Here is a 19,206-nt window from a genome sequence, read left to right on the forward strand (position 1 = left end):
ACCGATGAATGATCACGTAAGCGAAAATGCCAGGAACAGACATGAGAGAAACACAAGCTTAAGAGAAGTTTAAGGATTTTCTTTATTGGGAGATAAGAGCATGTTCGAGTGAGAGGAGGAGGAAGATACAGGAGACGAGATAGGATTCAATGGAGAGGCTGATGTGAGGTGAGATGACTTTTCAGCTTCCAGTGGAGGACAGGGATGGATGCCGCCGTTGAGCGGAGCGATGTGTATACATGTGCAATTTTGAAAGATGATACCAGTACTAGTGTTTTTATCATCGGTGGTTTCAACAAAAATGTAACTCAGTGTTTTTAACTCCGATGAAGCCTCAGCCTGTGTGTTTAAATATTGAAACGGTTAGAGTTGCAGTCACGCTTGAAGGAGTGCAAAGCAAAATGAGAGCACATAATCGTACCATTGTATTATTGTTAGAGCAGGACATTTCATACAGCTTGAAATTAGTATTTTGCAGCGTTGCTTTGTTTTACGCTTGAAGGCTACAGGCCAACTTGTAAGTCGGTGTTCTTCCTGTAATGTTGCTGTTATGTTTACATACTTGACATAATGTTTCTGTTTACTTGTTCATGTTTCTACAAAGCTTTTAAATCAAGTGGTGTGTGCTGGATGACATTGTTGGTTTTGCCGTAAGGTTAAATCATACACAGAGAATTGCAGAATATCACTGGCGCTGGTATCAATTAGGACAGTTCTGGTAGCATGATGTTCACACACACATACACACACACACACACACACACACCGATCCGTGAGTGAGCACTTGCAGGGCAGGGTTATTCAGCAGCAACTCAGCAGGTTGGCTGCGTCCACCGATCCCTGGCTGTGTGTCCTTGAAGAGCAACTCAACTCCCCAGCCTCAGTCCTTCTCTCCTCCAGCCGCCAAGCCAATCTCCTGGCAGCACACCCACACCATACTCTACACAAATTGCCTCTCCATCTCACCTGTCCCAACCAATTATCAATTATTGATGAATGAGTCACCTTACCAGGCAGAGAGAGGGAAAGGGGAGGGAAAGGGGAGGAAAGAGGAGGCCTGAGGGCAAGGAGGTGAGGTGAGTACAGCACATTGTTATCACCCTAACACACTAACTTCCCCTCTATGATACAGTGCATGTGTACGTGGAGGCGAAAGGAGTGGGCACAGAAGCACACACCTATAATCAGATTAATGCTTCTCTGCAAACTTAGCAGACAATTTGGGAAAAGTACATTTTACTCACTTCTACTGTTCAAATGTTTAAAGGACCGAAGGCGTGAAGAGTCGATGAGATGTTTAAATCAGGCACACCAGGTGACATGTTTGTCTAAACAAAGTTCAAAACAGTGTTGAATACAGTAAGTTACCTTCAACATTTGCTTCTTGAAGATTGTTTTCCGTTTCATGTGCAGCCATTTCAATGTTGCTTTTGTTTTTTAACCTAGTTTGAACTTCAGGGCTGCCACATTTGTCATTCAGTTTTCCAGTTGACGGAGCTGACAATGCAGTGAAAATTACTCAAGAAAATGTACAGAAAAGCGGATAGTGCAACAGTGTGTTCAGCAGCACATATTGATCAGACTTGGGAATTAAAACAGTGATATATTAGCAGAACAAGTGACTGATGCAATGTCTTCAAGTATTGCTGCACAGAATCACACTGTTTGATTATTCATCAGCAGGGACTATAGGGTGTGAATAGGAAATGCAGGTATTAAGTGACTGGTGTATACAATTAGAATTAGGTGTTTAAGAAAAAAAGTAGCCTTTTCTCCATACAGATGAATTATCACACTCAATGTCAATTAGAGAACTGAAAATGTCCAGTCATGAAAAACGATGGCTCAATGGAGGGAAGGCACGCGCCACGTAAACAAGAAGTATGCGGTTCAAATCCAGCCCAGGACCTTTGCTGTGTGTCATCCCCTTCTCTCTCTCTCTCTCAGGCTTTCCTCTCTTTACTTTGAACTATTTTAAAATGCCACAAAATACTCTACTAACTAAACTATTTAACAAAAACATTTTAAAAAAGCGAATGGCCATTGTGTTCAACAGGAGAAAGGCTAACAAGTTTACAGCGCACCACAGAAACAACACATCCAAGTGCATGCATAATTTCCCTGCATTCCTCCCTAACATACAATCAGTAATACTGACCCCATCTGATTTGATAATTAATTTGGAGAACTTAAATAGGCTTCATATGAGGCATAATGGTCAAATATATAACAGTGTCAACACCGGGGAAGAATGCTGCCTCCTCTTAGTTCTCATTATGGTGGATAAGGCTTTGGTTCTCAAAGCTTTGCAGCTTGAGATGCAAATGAGAAATTTATCCTCTTACTTTAGTACCTAGTCCCATTATAACAAAACATATCACAGCTCTTGTCAAATGGAGAGTGGTCGTGTGACACAATGAATAAATGTATTCACTCTTGGTACTGTAAGGTGTTTTGGAAAGAAGGCAATGGCATATGACCTAAAAGAAGGGCTTTAGGGTGCGGCCATAGAATATGAAAACACTGGCTAATGCATAATCACTTCACTGCTGGTTTTGTTCCACGTAGCCTAAAGTTCAGCCAAACTGCTTCTGCTTTTGTGAATCAGTTCACTGGCAACACTGTTGTCTGCTGTTTATGGCAGCTAGGAGCCACATCTCAGAAATAGAAAAAAAGTTTTGAGTCATGGCAAATTCAAATGTCTGAAGGGAGTGGCCACGGAAATGAAAATGCCAAGTCCGCCACTGCAACCGGCCACTCAGCAGGCAGCTGTAGTCACGGGGGAGGGGCTAAGGCAGAGTGTGAGGGCGGAGTCAGAGTCCCACTCAGGGAGTGCTAAGAATCTCGGTAAGGAAAATATTTGATCAATGACTCACAGGCGACACACACAAAAGACACATGCACACACACTCAACTGTTACTCTCCACTGATCCATAACAAGCTGAATTAAATGTGCCCCTACAGCAATTCCCATGAAAGGACCCAGAGCGAGTCAAGTTCACCATGCATACATAAGCACACACGTGCGCACACAGACATGCATACGGTCACACACACGAACACACTAAGGCTGCTGCTACAGAAACACAGACAGGATACAGCCCACACCCATGCGGTGCACAGCCATTCCTGCCATGCATTTTTCACATATTGCAAATGTCTGGGAGCCCCTTACCGAACTGCTGTTGGCAGAGCACAGCCAGAACCAAGAGGCCCATATAGGAAGAGGCTATCACTACAATCAGAGAAAAAAAGGCTCTAGCCGATGTATAAGGGAACCAGTGTACCAGTGAACCAGTGAATCAGCGTCACCATTTGTTCCACTAATCATGCAACAAAAATGAGATTTTGGTAAGGTTACTTTGGGTGATATGCAAGATTTCACATTTACTTAGAGAGTATAATTCTTAACTATATCTGAAAATACATCACTTTTTAAAAAGCTGAGAACTGGACCTAAAAGGGGGCTGTAATGTCGAATTAGCCTATGTTGAATGACGATGATGGCATGAGAAAACATTAGAGGAATAACTTTCTTTCTCCGTTTTCAGATACACGAGATAGATACAACACACCGAATAAAAGAATTTGAAGATGAATGCACGCTGAGCACGTTTTAAGTGAAGGTACACACATATGAACATTACCAATTATAAAACGGCTCATACACACTCAGCACAATACTACATGGCAATGAACACACTTGCGCAGAGACACACACTGCTCAAAAATAAACACGGTGGTTCTTAAAGGGACACACACTCCAGACTGATGCTGTGTGGTCCAATAGAACAAACAATCTCCTTCTGCCATGGATACACCCCGAGGCCTCCACTGTGACTCTGCGGTTAGGGTCACACATAGCACACACAAATGTAAGCACATGCACGCTCATTCAAATAGGACACTCGGTGGCTCATACTCTTGCTCAGTAGCTCGTTCTCTCTCTCTTACTCTTTCTCTCTCTCTCTCTCTCTCACACACGTACACACACAGACACATGCACAACACCCTCTCACACCCCAGGAGCCAAAATCTAGCCCACCACGCCCAGCCAAAGTCTAATGGTTGGCTTTGCAAGCTTGGACTGCCAGGACGGCAGAGTTTCCACTGTTCATGACAGCACTGCCTGTGCGCCCAAATAAGTCGTACCCAAGTTAAACTTTTTTGATATGACACTGATATAAAATCCTTTCAGGTCCACATCTGGCAACAGCTAGACATTTTCCCCCCAGATTGTGTGTACACATGATGTAAATGTCAAGTCAGAGTGGAAGTACTTTCCGTATTTGAACATTAAACAACTGTGAACTGAAACCGATGGCTGAATTGTATTCAATAAGGGGAAATAACAATAACTCTTTGGTGCCACAGGAGACAGTGGCTGGTACATCACAATATTCATCAGATACTTGTTTTAACAGCCAACTAGATTTTTAGAATATAAATAGGACTACAAAATTACGGTTGGTTAAATATCAAGGTCGTTGGTGGGGATGACTAATCAGCCGCAGCCAAAATTTACCAGAATGTGGCGAGTAGGTGGTGGTATTTTCCCACCCTGGTTGTAATGAAGACAGAGGCACGTGTAGGTAGAGAGCAGCGTTACCAAGGGAATGGATGCTGTCTGCAATGAGGTCTGGTGGAAGAGGGGCTGGAAACTGCAGGTCCTTTCTCAGCTCAGGAACATATTGCAGCAACTCACTAAGTTCAGTTCATATCTGTATTAACCCCCAGGGGAGAAGGTGATGTGCCAACAGGGTTTGCAATCCAACCACCGAACAAATTACCACAACATGTAACATATAAACATTACATGATATCCCCAGAGGAAAAGCCAGTGGCTAATAGATGCAAAACAGGCTACATCTTTTTTTCAGGGTTCCCACACTCACCTGGACAACAAATTCAAGGACTTTTCACCAATCTGAAGGACTAGAAATTAGCACAGTCTGAGGTAATGCATGTCACCAGTCAAAATAAGATATCATCGAGGGCAGTTTTTTTTTTTTTTTTTGGCTGATGATCATGTCAAACCAAGAAATCCTGGTGAAATCCTTTGTAACTGAATGTCTATCACTGGGTTTTGCTGAGGATGCAAAGTATTGATTCTACATGGAAGGAGGTGCAGAGAGCTGGCATACTGATGAATTCTCTTGCTCTGTTTTATTCATTTTAAAACCGAGCACTTTCTGCCATCCATTCATTTTCAAGAACTTTCAAGGCATTTTTTCCCCCCTAAAAGCCTGTGGGAATCCTGTGCCATGTGCAAATTAAGCAATCAACCTGCAGTGAGAACAAACACATCTTTTTTTTCTTTTACTCTTTGAGTTTAGACTCTCTGAAGCAATGCCCTGAGGTCATCAGCCCCAAGCGCCCACTATGGGAGCTGACCAGGCAGTCAAGAACGACTTCGGCCTTCAAGCAACACTTTCTTTCTCTACCTGCATCTCACTCGTTCTTCTGTTCTCTTTGTTACTGGCCATCTTTAAGTCTCCATCTCATTCCAACAGTGCCTTTGTACTTCTGTGTCCGTCCTTCCCGACCATTTTTAAAACCACCAATCACTGTCTATCTTCATTTCCCTCTGAAAAACGATCTGGTACCGGGAACATTAAAAGCCCACACAGTGCTGTTTGAGGTACGGCCCAGCCGCGAAGTCAACGCCTGCCAGCATCCACCAGATATTGCAGAGCCTGCTCCAAGCTCTGGAGAACAGCACCACACTCAAATACAGGCTACACACCCACGCTTAAACAGGCAGGGACACACTGAATAACACATACGCATTCATTCACACACACAAGCGCGAGCACACACACACACACACACACACACACACACACACACACACACACACGCAGGTGTCTTCTTATTGATATACCTAGCAGAGTGGATGCTGTCTGCAGTCAGGCCCAACAGCAGAAGCACTGCAGCCTGGAGCACTTCTCTCAGCTGAGAACCACAGTGCACCAACTCTCTCAGTTCATTTCAATTCTTCATTGTCTCGTGAGAAAATCTGGTTTGCAAATCAAGTTGTATTTCTCAGTTCTGGGTGTTTTTAGATTGGATATGAAAGCATTACAACAGCTTGGCAATGGAAAATAACTGAGGAGGGCACTCAACAAGGACTGTTTTGAATACTGGATGGCATTTTGGAGTATTTCATGCCGCATGTTTGCTGGCTGGGTTATGGTCAGTCACTCACTTGCATGTTTGTCTGCCAGGGCGATGAGTGTGCTGGAGATGTCCCTGCGCCGGTAAAAACACACCACTTTGGCCTCCACGTTCCCATTGGCTGTCTGCAAACCAGAGACAATCGGCGTTACTACGGCAACAAGTGGCGCCACACACAGCACCCACACACACACACACACACACACACACACACACACACACACTCACACACACACAGATAAAACCCATGGGTGAGGCTAGTTTTTAAGTTTGGCTGAACACACAGTGCTAGACTCGAGCAAGTCTCCCAATCACAATCAATAGGCGTTACAGCAATCAGGACGGCATCATTTTGTGTGTTGTGGTTTGTGTGTGTAAATCTCTTAGGGTGTAAAATGTGACGTGGTAGAGAAAGACGCAGGCTGACTCACTTCCCAGCCAAATGATGTGAGATAATCATCAGACGTAGTGAAGGAAGACTTACTTAATATTAATGTTGGTGGGGGGAAAAAAGAAACCAGTATGATGCTGCAGTATTTTCCTCAATAATACTATAAAGCTAAATAATGAGGGGTTGCATAAACATGCTCTATCAAATGGATGTCGAAAAAGAAAAACAGTCGTTTTAGAAAGAAAGTATACGCTGTAATATGGGTTCATTTAAAATTCTGATTTGTGGCTTTTGAGTCGTAAGTACACTTGACCAGTATTTTATTGTTCCAATGAATATTATTTCAGCTTTTACAGCAGCCACATAAAAGAAAAATGGAACAATAAACATTACGCTGCAGCACAAATTGTAACACTGATAAACTGTGATTCTTAAAAGCGCTGGGTACCATTAGCAATCACATTTTTATCCTATCACGGCTGAAGTATCATAAAAACATTGGATTAAAAGTTTTGGTGCAAATCAAAACTTCAACAGATTCCAGGGAGACATGATGAGGGTTACAGAGATGGGTGGATTGAGAAAGAATGTGCAAACAGAGTCAATATGTCATGTCTTAACACACTTTGGAGACACGTTATTACCATCAAAGACATGGGTGGAATCATCACTGAAATTCAATTTCCTGTGTGTCCTTGTTCGAGAAGAACATCAGGAATAGAGACAAGATTATTTCCACTGTCATGACTGAATAGAAGAGCAAACTAATACATTATTTTTTCCAACAAATGCCGGTCACAAGTTTCCAGCAAAATCTTGGGAAGCACTTTTTCAAGTGACACGTTTGTGCATCTTCAGGCCAATGTGGACATGGTCGGAATTAATCTTCCATAGCAACATAAAATGAAGCAAAAAACTATCAGGAATATGATTCCTTTTGCCATTTTGATTGGAAATGTCAAGTAGATAATCCTAAAGAGCAGCTAATACCCAAAATTAAAATTAAAATTTTCACATGCACGTAAACACTGTGCACATTATTTCAAAACTGGAACGCTGCTCTGGTCCGCGAAGCCTTAAGAGGAGTGAGAACACAAGGGAAGATGATAATAAATGAACTGATGATAAAGGCAAGAAATTGAGTGAAGTATAGGCAGTACTATGAGATGAGTGTGGGTGTTGTAAATATATATTGTAAATGTGGGTGTTGTGTGTATATATATATATATATACACACACATATAGACAAATAAAAAATAAAATAACAAACAACAACACAAGAGTAGAAGAGAAGAAAATTCAAAGGTAAACATAATTTTCTGGGAAGTGTCACATAATAACTTGTATTGCCATATCTAATATGATCACAAGGATACGTCACTGTACAGCCTGAACAGCTGGCAGCCAAGCAGCAAACTTCATCAACTTTACGAGAGGCTAATTTCATTACATTTTATGTAAGTGAATGTCTAGTTTTTTTTGTCTGATTCCCCTCCAGTTCAGAAAATTTACAAGGCACATCATAAACTCACAGCTCTCCCATCAGTGCATCTCAGCATGATGACTGGGAACCACTGATGCCAAGGATATACATATTTTTCATTTTAAAATTCCTCACACTTCAGGCCCTTGATTTTAAGACGCTGCTGATTTATAACTCATTGTTTCACACTTTGGACGATTGCCATTACACACACGGGCTCTCAGGAGCAAGCAGTTCACCGTTTTCCCAAACTTTTTTAATTTTCAGTGTTTTCCATAGTAGAGAGGCTGGAGGTTGTCAAGATTATTTTTCACACTGTTGCATTATTTTCTAGACCTGTTTCTCAGACCTTATGGTAGAGATACGCCGAGATCCCTGAGGAGCAGGCAGAGTGACAGTGACAGGCAGAGCAGAAGGCTCAGTCTGAGCTCTGTGTCAATCACATTAAACAGCCTCCATATTATCCAGCCCCAGCCTGGGACAGGGGACAGGCAGTGGGCACCTGTTACTAGTCTACAGAGACAAGCCTCTTTTTCTCCTTCTTTGAATGAACAATGTAAGAGAAGGCAGGTTGGGAATCGCCAGACAGCTTCCAGAGCAACACTATCACGATACTTGCACCAAGATTTCATAATGGTGCTACCTGTAGCATTACATTTACTTTAGCGTAACTATACTGCAATTAGCAATGCAAGAATCATGGAATTGTTGCATGGAATTTAGTTTCCACAATTAAGAGTATTAACGTATCGACAATGCTGAAACCTTCTGTTTCATTTCGACTGCCCACTGTAGCTGAAAATAGTCAAAATGTTGATTTAAAATGCAAAAATTGCAATTAATGTATTTGTTTCTAAATCGCCAAGTGCTAATCTTGATGGTATTAATAATCATGATACAACCATCAAACAAAATACGCAATTTTCATGTAATAGCCAGGATTATCATTTTAGCCATCACAGTGCCGCATATTATCCCCTCACACATTTTGCACTGATGGTTTTTGCTGTTCATTTTCATGTCCTTTTTCAAGAATTTCAAATTACGAATCCTGAGAAGTTATAAATTCAACGCTGTGACTTGAAAGCATAGCAGTATTATACAGTACTGATACTTTTCCACCATCCCTATTGGGAGGTGAATGGTTTTTTCATTTAATGTTTAACGTAGGCTTCAATTATCACAAAAGACGCAATTCTAAAATTCAGGTATATAACATCCCAAAAAGATAGTTTGAGCAACAAATACATAAAAACAGTCTACAGAAACCCTGGTCAGAGGATTGAGTGATATTACAAGCTAAAACACAACAGGCACACAAAAGAACAAAATCTCTCATTAGAAATAGCTGTAGGTCTTGAAATCCTTCAAGAAAAATATTACATCCTTGCAGCACAGATCTGATCTCCTCAGTCTCAATCAAAACAGGTTCAGTGTGGATTTGGCAGGCATTTAGACGGGAACATGCAGACTGCAGTGAGGAGCTCAGACCGGCGCTGCATTTGGGGGTACTCACCTTGTTCAACTCCTCTATTCTCCTGATCAGCAGTGGGTTACTGGACGAGTTCTCAAAATAAACATAATCTGCAGAGGATGAGTGAGAGGGAAAAGGGGAAGAGGGGAGGAATGGAAAAGTGAAAAGCAAAGGAAGCAAAAAAAAAAAAAGAGAGGGAGAGAGAGAGAGAATGTCAGTCAGTGTTGCAAGGTTATCCAACCATTGAGGATGATTTCCAGTTGGAGCAAACTATGACAGCTTAATTAGTCAAGAGGAAAGTGCAACACAGACAACCACCAAATGTTGGTTTAACTTGATTAGGCTAATTTCATACACAGCAGTTCCAGCCGTAGTTGGGAGGTCTGACTGAATGACATAAACACACACTGACACATACACTCGCACACAGACACACAACAGATTTGGCTCTCCCAACATTCCATTCACACTGCCTTGTATTTCTTTCCTCAGCCCTCATGCCTTCTTTGTCCCACAGCTCTTTTCACTCTGAACCCCCCATGTGTGTGTGTGTGTGCGTCTGTTTTTGTATGTGTGTCTGTGTGTAATTGCATGTGTGTGAGAGTGCATACAAGTTTGCACGTGTATGTATATTGTATGTCAGTGTACATTTATGTGTGTGCATGTACGTGTGTGTGTGTGTGTGTGTGTGTGTGTGTGTGTGTGTGCAGCTCCTGGCACCGCTCCAGGCCCGCTGGAGTCTTAGCTCTCACCAGGACGTCCCCACAGGCCCCAGTCTTGGTAGGGTGCCTGGTCTTAGCCCTGCATGTGTCTTGGCTGAGCGCTGTCAGATTATACCCCACACTTGGTAGGCTGCCTGGAGCTGGAGCTATCCTCCCCTCACCCCAAACCCTCCCCACCTCCCCCCTCCGCCAAAAGCCCCCAGGCCCCTGCTGTCTTGACCGACTAGGCCAGAGATCTCCCAGAAACCACCACCATAGCAGCTCAGGATATGCACTCATCATCCGCCCTTCTTTCTCTGTACCTCCTCTGTCTCTCACAAACTGGCACAGGTATGCATTATCACGCTAGCACACATGCATCTGCACAGATATTCAGTAGTAGCCATGAAGCAATTATACACCCCAACCGAAGCCAAAAAAAATATATCCTGTATTGTTTCTTCTATATTAACTCATCCATGGTGCACCATCGCGGTAAGAGCATTACCACCGCAGCTAGGATAAATAGGAAATTAACAAAACATGATAATCCACCTCAATTTGCTTCAACAAGCGCAAACAAGCAAAGGGCCAGTGTTTAGACTAGCTTCTTTACATGAAATCGTGTGTCCAAATATAAAGCGTTTTAGTGGCATAACCTGCACTAGATGTGAAACAAACAGCAATGGACACAGAACAATCACCAAAAAGCACCTGCTGCCACCACTGCTACAAAACGGTGACAAAGGAAACACTCCTACATTAATCCACACCAAAACACTAACATTTAACACCAGTTACTGGCAATGTGCCTTGCATTTCTGGGCCCATTTTGTTCTTCTGATGGCATACTTTGGCAAAATGCAGACAATGTGACATTTTTAAAGATATTTCCAGTGCAACGACAAAGCAGTGTGATTGCGGCAATTTTTTTTTTTAGCTATCCCAAACATGAATAATAAACCACAGATTTTACTGTCAGCCTCTCAGATTCCAAAGTAAAGGCTTCTTTGAAAATCCACCATTGCAACAATCTTCAATAATTATTAAGGGAGAAGAGACGATAGTAGAAGAGACAGACATACCAATTTCTCCGCCGCAAGTAGCGTCCACAGACCAGGACACACTGCAGCAATGTAATGCAGGCCTGTTGTGTCTTCCGTAAGGGGCACAACTTTCGATTTTTCTCAGCTGGAAAAATCTCTGGGCCCTCTGTCGTTATTGCTACTGCTCTCTGCCTACACATGTAAGCCACAACTGAATGAAACAAGTTCACAGCCTTTCTCCTGAGGTCGATGAAAGAAATGGCACATGTAGGGAATCACTGACTGAAGCAGAAGCAGATGAGGCAAGCTGAGCGAAAAGTGGGTACAGTGTAAAGCAAAATACAATACTTTTTCTCAAATTTAACTCCTAGAACGAACTGGAGATCAGAGATTGATGACATAAAAAACGGTGCACGCAGCCGTTAGGGTTTAACAATCCCTCTTGTTGGTTCACTAGCAATGCAGCAGTAGTTCAGCGAGCGTGAATAATTTCTATGACTGCTACATCTGGAAACTACAGACATGCAATCACATTCACTAACATCACTGTGAGAACAGGAGAAGGAGAGGAGAGATCTCTACTCTTTACCCTGTATTAGCTTGTCATTAGACTCCGCTTACAATTTGACACCTTTGTCCCATTGGTGAAGATCAGATAGGCCGACCTGAAATTGAACAACTCTGAGACAGAAAATTAGGACAAGATACCAAGCTACCTACAGTCTCGTGGTTAGAGCTTATAGAGGCGGGTTTAAGACCAAACGGCCACTGGTTGTAATCGGTTGGGAAGATCTGGGTTTAGAGAGTGACTTAGACGCTCTCCCCAAACTTAACAATGCCATTTGTGGTGCCCCTGAGCAAGGAACTTAATCCCCAATTGCCCCACAGGAGTTCAGGAGGTAGCAGTGGAGGAATATCTCCCGTGTGGGTCCAAGATATGAATATGTGACTGTATAAAACTAGGACATTGCTGAGCATTTATTGAGCATGCATGCTGGAGAAGCATATGTGCCAACACTGCTCATTAAACATTTTCTGGATAAATAAAAGGTAAATAACACTGTGAGTGATCAAAAGAACCCACATCAAAAAGGTTTCAAGCTCGAAAATAAGGACGGGACTCATGACAAACCACCGTGGCCTTCAACAGTGGCCAGCTCTGTGGGATCCACTAGTCACGAGGCAGAAAGCACCCTGACCATTTCCAATGAAGAAGCTGGAGCCACATGACGAACATGTAGTTTTGGTGTGGGCTGGGTGTGAATCATCACCGAGCAGTAAGACACCCCTTTTTGGTGAGAGCCCCTGTCTTTTGGTTTCACTCTCCCAGTGCATGCAGAGTTGGTGTGAAAGTGCGATACTGGCCACTGCTCTCTTTTGTTTATCCTGGATGGGATCTTAGACATGCGACTGGAATCACTTTTTAATGAAGAGCAAGACATTCCACCCTTATGGCTCCATCCACCTTCCAGCAGGAGAAAGCCACCAGAAGAAAAGGGCTGAGTCAAGAGCGACAGTTGAAAGTGGGTTGTTGGAGTTTCCACCATGCGAGAAGCTGACGCCTGGTAGAGAGCAAGCGAGAGAGAGACTAAAAGTGAGAGTGAGCGAGAGAGGGCCTGTAGGCACTAGGCAGCGTCACTCAGTCTCTCCATTCCCATCAGCCCTCCCGCCGTCTCAGCCCGCGTGCCCCCTCCCCATCCCCCGCTCACAATGTCAGCCAATCAGCAGTCTCCGGCACCGATGATGTCACAGTGCAGTCAAATTTTGTGTGAGCCAATCAAGGCATGTTGCTGAGCCCCAAAAGAGAAAGTCTGCTGGGTTGATTCAAACCAGGCCAGAGAGAGATAGAGATAGAGAGACACACAGTCAGAGTGAGGCAATGATGAGAATGGGAAAAGATGAGTGGACTGATGGAGTGAACACAAGTGTGAGCAAGAGAGAAAGAGAGAAGAGACTTTGAGACAGACATAAGACATAAGCAGACACACTGGCAGAGATACAAGTGACAGAAAAATGGCTTGGTTTGCAAACAAAGTAGAAAAAGAGCGTCCAGTGACTTTGTGAGTGGATGGGTCGGTGAACAGGCAAGTGAGACACAAAAAAGATGAACAAAAATACAAAACGAGACACGCTGGGACAGACAGGACAGGAGATACAAACCAGACAAGTAGGTGGACATATTGATACAAACCAAAAGGCGGGGCTACACAAAAAAATTCAGGAGGGAAAAAAAAAAATCACTGGCAAGGTGCATACTCATCAAACCACTGACAAATCCCATTCAAACCAGATCTAATTTATACTTTGGTATAACTTTGGTTGGTCCATCATGATTCCAGCTATGCTGACTTTTCTGGAGTCTGCGCTGTCAATTAATAGTGTTGTAATCCTAACAGACATAAAGACACACCGATAGCATTGCAACCTACCCAGCAATATGCAGGTGGCCTATGTGTACATATAAGAGTAATGAAAAGGGCCGGGCAAGAATTGCAAGGAGCAAGGGAGAAGCCAGAAATGGACAAAGTGAACATTTAACCACATTAATCCATGCACACTGACTCAATCTCACCCCCTTCCAACACACACACACACACACACACACACACACACACACAGGTGTGTCTGTCGTTGAGAGCAACAACCACGAGACACATTATGACTCAGTCTGTCATACACATAGTATGGATGGAGGTTACTATGGTAATGGCAGGTAATTCAATCCCCTACTGAATCAATCCCACGCCTCTTTTTCACACTTTCATATCGTTCACTTTCACTCTCCCAGGCATGATCAACCTAGATAAAACAGCACACGTCTGTTTAGATTTAGATCTGTGAAACTGTCTAGACCCAAATCTGGCCCACCAATTCCTCCAGTGATTCCTGGCTGACTAAGAGGGTGAACATCTAGTCTCACACAATAGATAAAGTCTTTCACTTGGAAAATCTCCCTCTCTTGTGACTCGAGAAAGATGCTTTACATTCAATGCCGGGCTGTGAAATACACGCAATATTCTTCTTGTGCCCATTCAGGAATTCAAAGTGTTAAAGCGCCTCTGCTAGTTGATGTCTGAAAAGGGAGGTTCTGGTCTAATAAACAGCGGTAGCAACTTCAGAAGTCTTCCATCATGCATCTGTCCTGCACTTGTGCTGCAGCAGCCACTGCAGCCTGTTCCTATTCAAATGCACTGTATCAGTGAACACGCATAGTTTTAACACAAAACTCCTCTCTCAAACAGACATTTTAAGACTTGCAGGCAGTTGAGAGCAAAATGAATTTTCATTCTAAATAATTTCTTTCCTAAATAGAAGCTATCGGGCAGGAAGCTTGTAATTAAAACTCAGACTTAGTTTTAAGGGCTATTTGTGTAGGTTGCACTGTTGGAAAGGTGATGACGAATTATAGGCTAGTGAGTTCATCTCATAGCTGTCAAACATCTGTCCTACAGACCATCAAAACTTGTCAGGATGAAAACAAACAAGTTAATTTGCTGTGAGTACACCTACCAGTCCTGTAAGAGAGGCAACTGGCAGAATGGGAAATCAACACCAAAAAAAAATATGTATACATATATATATAAATGATGATAAAGTTTGTTGGTTTATGATTTTGTCAACAGAAACACATTTTAATAGGTTGTCAATCATAATGAGCTGTTGTACTGCAATAGCCTCAATGCAAGTACTGTATTTAATGCATTGAGACACATTGTCTCAACAAAACATTATTGTCCTCTTTGTTATCATGAGACAGGCATGTTTTGTGCTGGAGCTAGAAGTTCGCAGCAGGTCTTGGTGATTCATGTTCTGTTTGGTCACTGCAAGCATCTCAACAATCCGAAAGTGGATTTTCTCCACTTCTCTCCCTTAAAAATGGCAAGAGACTCTTGTTTTTAAGGTCAGTTTTTTAATCCAATAACTATTGTTGCAAATGGACAGAAACAGAGGGATAGTTTCTCTTCTCTTCCCACCAGGATGGTGTTAAGACTTATGCCGTTACAGTCAACAACACTTTCCTGCATACGGGAAGAAAACTGGGAGCAAGCGCCACAAGCACCGGAAGAATGGCTTGTGGCCCGCATGGTAAAACAAAGACATCAAGGCCTACTGAGCCGACTCTTGTCCAAGCTTCATTCACAAGGGAAGTCATTGCTTTTCCAAGATGATCCAAGCATTGTCTTGCAAAGTGTCAGCCATCTTTAGAAGAGCTCTGCATTGTTTTGATGCCAGGCTGGATTGGTGTGAGAGGAGGGAGGGCTCAGAGTCGCTGTTTCAGTCAACCTTGGGACTGAACAACCGTGTTTATTATACAGTAAACTACTAATAATATTGCAACAGTATGCTTACATGTTGGAGATTTGTTTAATGCTCTTCTTGGTTTCAGAATTGTTTAGGTTGCAACCAAATCAGGTGTGTTTATGATGTCTGAATTAAACCTACCAAAAGTAATTTATTTTACTGTAACATAGAAAAGACCACAACTTTTTAGTGATACTCTGAGCAGAATAGATCATTTTATGTCATTTTAATCTGCAGAATGTGTCAGCATTGTCCTAACCCTCTGGCTCAGCTGTAAACCAGGGCATACAATCAAATGCATCTGAAATTCACAGTGCCAGGTAAATCACAAAATTCACCTGCCCATTTAACTATTTTACAGATTTTAGTTTGGATTTTTACAACCAAACAAGACATCCAGATATTAGCTGGTTTTCTGCCGCAGAGAGTGATGAACGATTTTGCCAAATTTACCAACACTTGGCTGGGGACGTGGTAATTTCCTTCCCTGCTGTAGACTTAATCCTGCCCTCAGTCAGGTAGGCCTACTTGCGTTTGACTAAGTAAGAGGGCTGTGACGTTCACTGTAACCTATTTCTGATGCATGGGCAAACCAAGCAGAATCACTGCATTTCTGTTTCACTAGATTTGTGTCACTCACATTCCACACACATTTCTCTTCAAAATGTAATCACCAGCCTCTCCCGTTCCCTCTCTTTCTCACACAGTAAAAAAAAGAGAGAGGTACAATCAGGCTACCCAACCATTTCACAGGAAGAACTCGATTACCATCATGTACAAAGTGCATGAAAATATCTGCTTGATTGAAGAGCACACTGCAGTCGCTGACCAGCTAACACCATCTCAGGGATTTGCCCTTCAGTGACTGCTTGCAACAGACATCTTCAGTCTTTCTTATCACACTTTTACTTGGTAAGTGTCGTCTTGTTATGATGACAAGTCAGTCTGAAACTGAAAGGTAGGCTAACACCTTTACAGTGGCCTACTGTAATGTGTGATACGGAGTCCAAATGCTGCAACACGGGTAATTTCTTTTGGAGAACATTTGGGTCTTCTCCAGACCTTTCTCAGGTTAATATAATCCCAGAGGAATCAACCACTAGCTGAATTTAAATATTTTAACATATAACTATATTTCTATACCTCATATGACAATTCACACTGAAGCCACAGGGATGCAATTCCAGGTAGTATAAGCAGAAAATACAGAGGGGAAATACAAATCTAACTGATTAAGAAGTAATTGGAACTGTTTGTCTAAAAAAAGAAATTTAAACACAAAATATATATATATATATTAGTAAATTTATAATTAGACTTTTCTTCCCACCTACCCATTTCAGCTCTTGCAGGTAACTAGTGGCAGAGAAAAGCCTAACTTTTTAAGTGCAGACCTGCAGCTCCCTCTCTGCTTATAAGAATTGGGCATCCACTCTTTCCCACCACACTCTGGGAAGCTTGATGCTGGTCAGTCAAATGCACATAATATCACCAATTTAAGTTATTGCTGGTACAAAATAGCTGCCCGAGCAATAGTTTGCAGGCATGCCAAACTTTTAAAAGCTGTCCGCCACGTTTACTGAAGCCTCTACAAACACAAATGCATGGTACTTCTGCATTAGGTGCATCATCACGTTGAAGTAGTTGCTTAGGTTAAGTCGCCAAGTTGCAACAAACCCCCCGAAAAACAATAATAACAACGACAGAATCCGCGAGGTGCTCTGAAAGCGAGCCGCTACTCTTCCTCACCATCCTCCTCCTCACACAGTCACCATCATCATCCTCCTCTGTGAAGCACAAGGCTCTTTAGCTTTAGGGAAATAAAAGAGGGGAAGGAAAGACAGACCACGCTGTGTAAAAAAAAAAAAAAAAAAAAAAAAAAAACCCGCGACGAATCACGGTGAGTCCGCCATAAAGGATACGGAAAGGTCCTACACTGTTGCCCCCCTTACCTCCAACCCGGTACATGTTCGCTGCCATGACTGCCCCGGGTCCCTGGCTTCCTCTCCAGGTAGAGGGGTGTCTCTCTCTCTCGCTGCCGGAGCTGTGTTAGCACTGCCGCCGCTGTGTGTTGGAAAATGGTGGATTGATCAATACGAAGCAGACTAGCCGAGGGATCTTAAAGAGACAGTACACCCCATATATTTCTCCGAAGCCGAAGTTTGCTGGTTACTTTGTGTGGAGGAAAAAAAAAAACGAGTAGTGCAACGAATTACTAGAATTTGAACATTTTTTTAACACTTAAAAACACATAAAGTAAACCATTAGGCCCTACTCTTTTTAATGTTATCTCCCCCGGTGGATGTTGACGTTGGGAGCCAACATTAACAACGCCTAAACCATAAAAAAAAACAAAACAAACAAAATTCAAAAGTCCAATTTAAAAATAATAATAATAATAATAATAATAATAATAATAACGTCCTCTCTGCTGACAGCGCTTTATCTTACTTTATTTAGAAGAAACAATGGCAATAACACTGATTACCTACTTGATAATTCAAATGTTTGTCAGGTCTTGAAGTTCAATTTAACGACAAGATGATGTAATGATTACTAAAATTTAGCGAGAGTAACGGAAAAGTAACGGTTTCGCCGCTACAGTAGTGAGTAACGTAACTAGGTTTGACTTTTGAATGAGTAATGAGTTACCTCTTGGCTAAGGAGATTAACAGTGGTGGACCCAACTCGGTTAATCTGAGTACAATCCAAGAAAAATAGACTGTATGTGCTTCATGGGCGAGATACAGCTGGTAATCCAGTGGGTTTTCCCTCGGTGCGCACACCGGAAGAGATCATTTATCAAGCATCGTTGCCCTTGCAAGTGCCTGATCCATCATCCCAGTCTAAAAATAAACCTGTGATCAGAAAATCCTTTACATCAGTGGGGTCAAAGTGGGGCTCGGGGACCACCAGTGGGTGAGATTCCCAACCAAATGAGGAATAGGCTCACAAATTGCACTGTTCCCACTCTGGAAATTATCTAGAGAATGTATAAGAATTGCTCTAACCTTGTTTTTTTTGCTATTTCCATTATTATTCCTCCACCTACGCTATAGTTAGCTGCTGTAATAGATCAATTCATTTGGCCCTACCAAGTAAACAATAAAGCCCTTCCTTTCCATGTGAGGAACCCTGACCTAATTATTAGGGGTCATACATGTGTGTTTATGTGCCTGCTAGTGTTTCTGTGGCATACAAGAAGTGTGAAATGACCTTATTCATTATGGTATTCCTTTTGTTTTTTCTTTCGTTTTTATATTCAGGCTTGGTAAGCTTTGCTCCAGAGTATTTTTGTCTGGTGATGCATGATACCTTGAAGTTTTGCTGTGCTGTGTGCATATTATTCTCCAAAATTGATAAGCATAGTTATTTTTCATGATGGATTGAGCTTTCAAATAGTACATTCTTGAAGGATTTGGATTTAATTGTTATTTTGGTTGGGGGTGTCATCATAATATATATTAACTTTGTGCAATGTGGCCGCTAAAACCTGCTGATGAGTAAACAACGGCATGGCTTTTAATTAATCAAGCATCCTACGATGTTGGTTTTTGGTTCCTCTTTACATAACCCATCCTTTATCACTCTATCACATGTATAGCACATAACATGAGTTGCACAACATCAC

At 42.3% G+C, this 19,206-nt stretch overlaps 1 protein-coding gene across 1 annotated transcript in view; it reads right to left on the reverse strand.

Annotated features, from left to right (window-relative positions):
• The window catches only part of mta1 (metastasis associated 1), a 38,590-nt gene extending 20,235 nt beyond the window's left edge, over nucleotides 1-18,355 (reverse strand). The window contains exons 1-4 of the mRNA XM_030045076.1: nucleotides 18,228-18,355; nucleotides 17,528-17,639; nucleotides 9,569-9,636; nucleotides 6,210-6,303 (exon numbers count right to left, since the gene is read on the reverse strand). Coding sequence (XP_029900936.1) covers nucleotides 6,210-6,303; nucleotides 9,569-9,636; nucleotides 17,528-17,555 — 190 coding nt within the window. The 5' untranslated portion in view covers nucleotides 17,556-17,639; nucleotides 18,228-18,355. The remainder of the gene's footprint in view (nucleotides 1-6,209; nucleotides 6,304-9,568; nucleotides 9,637-17,527; nucleotides 17,640-18,227) is intronic.
• Nucleotides 18,356-19,206: the final 851 nt, after the last annotated feature.

The sequence above is a fragment of the Myripristis murdjan genome, chromosome 22, assembly GCF_902150065.1.
Source record: "Myripristis murdjan chromosome 22, fMyrMur1.1, whole genome shotgun sequence".
NCBI lineage: Eukaryota > Metazoa > Chordata > Actinopteri > Holocentriformes > Holocentridae > Myripristis > Myripristis murdjan.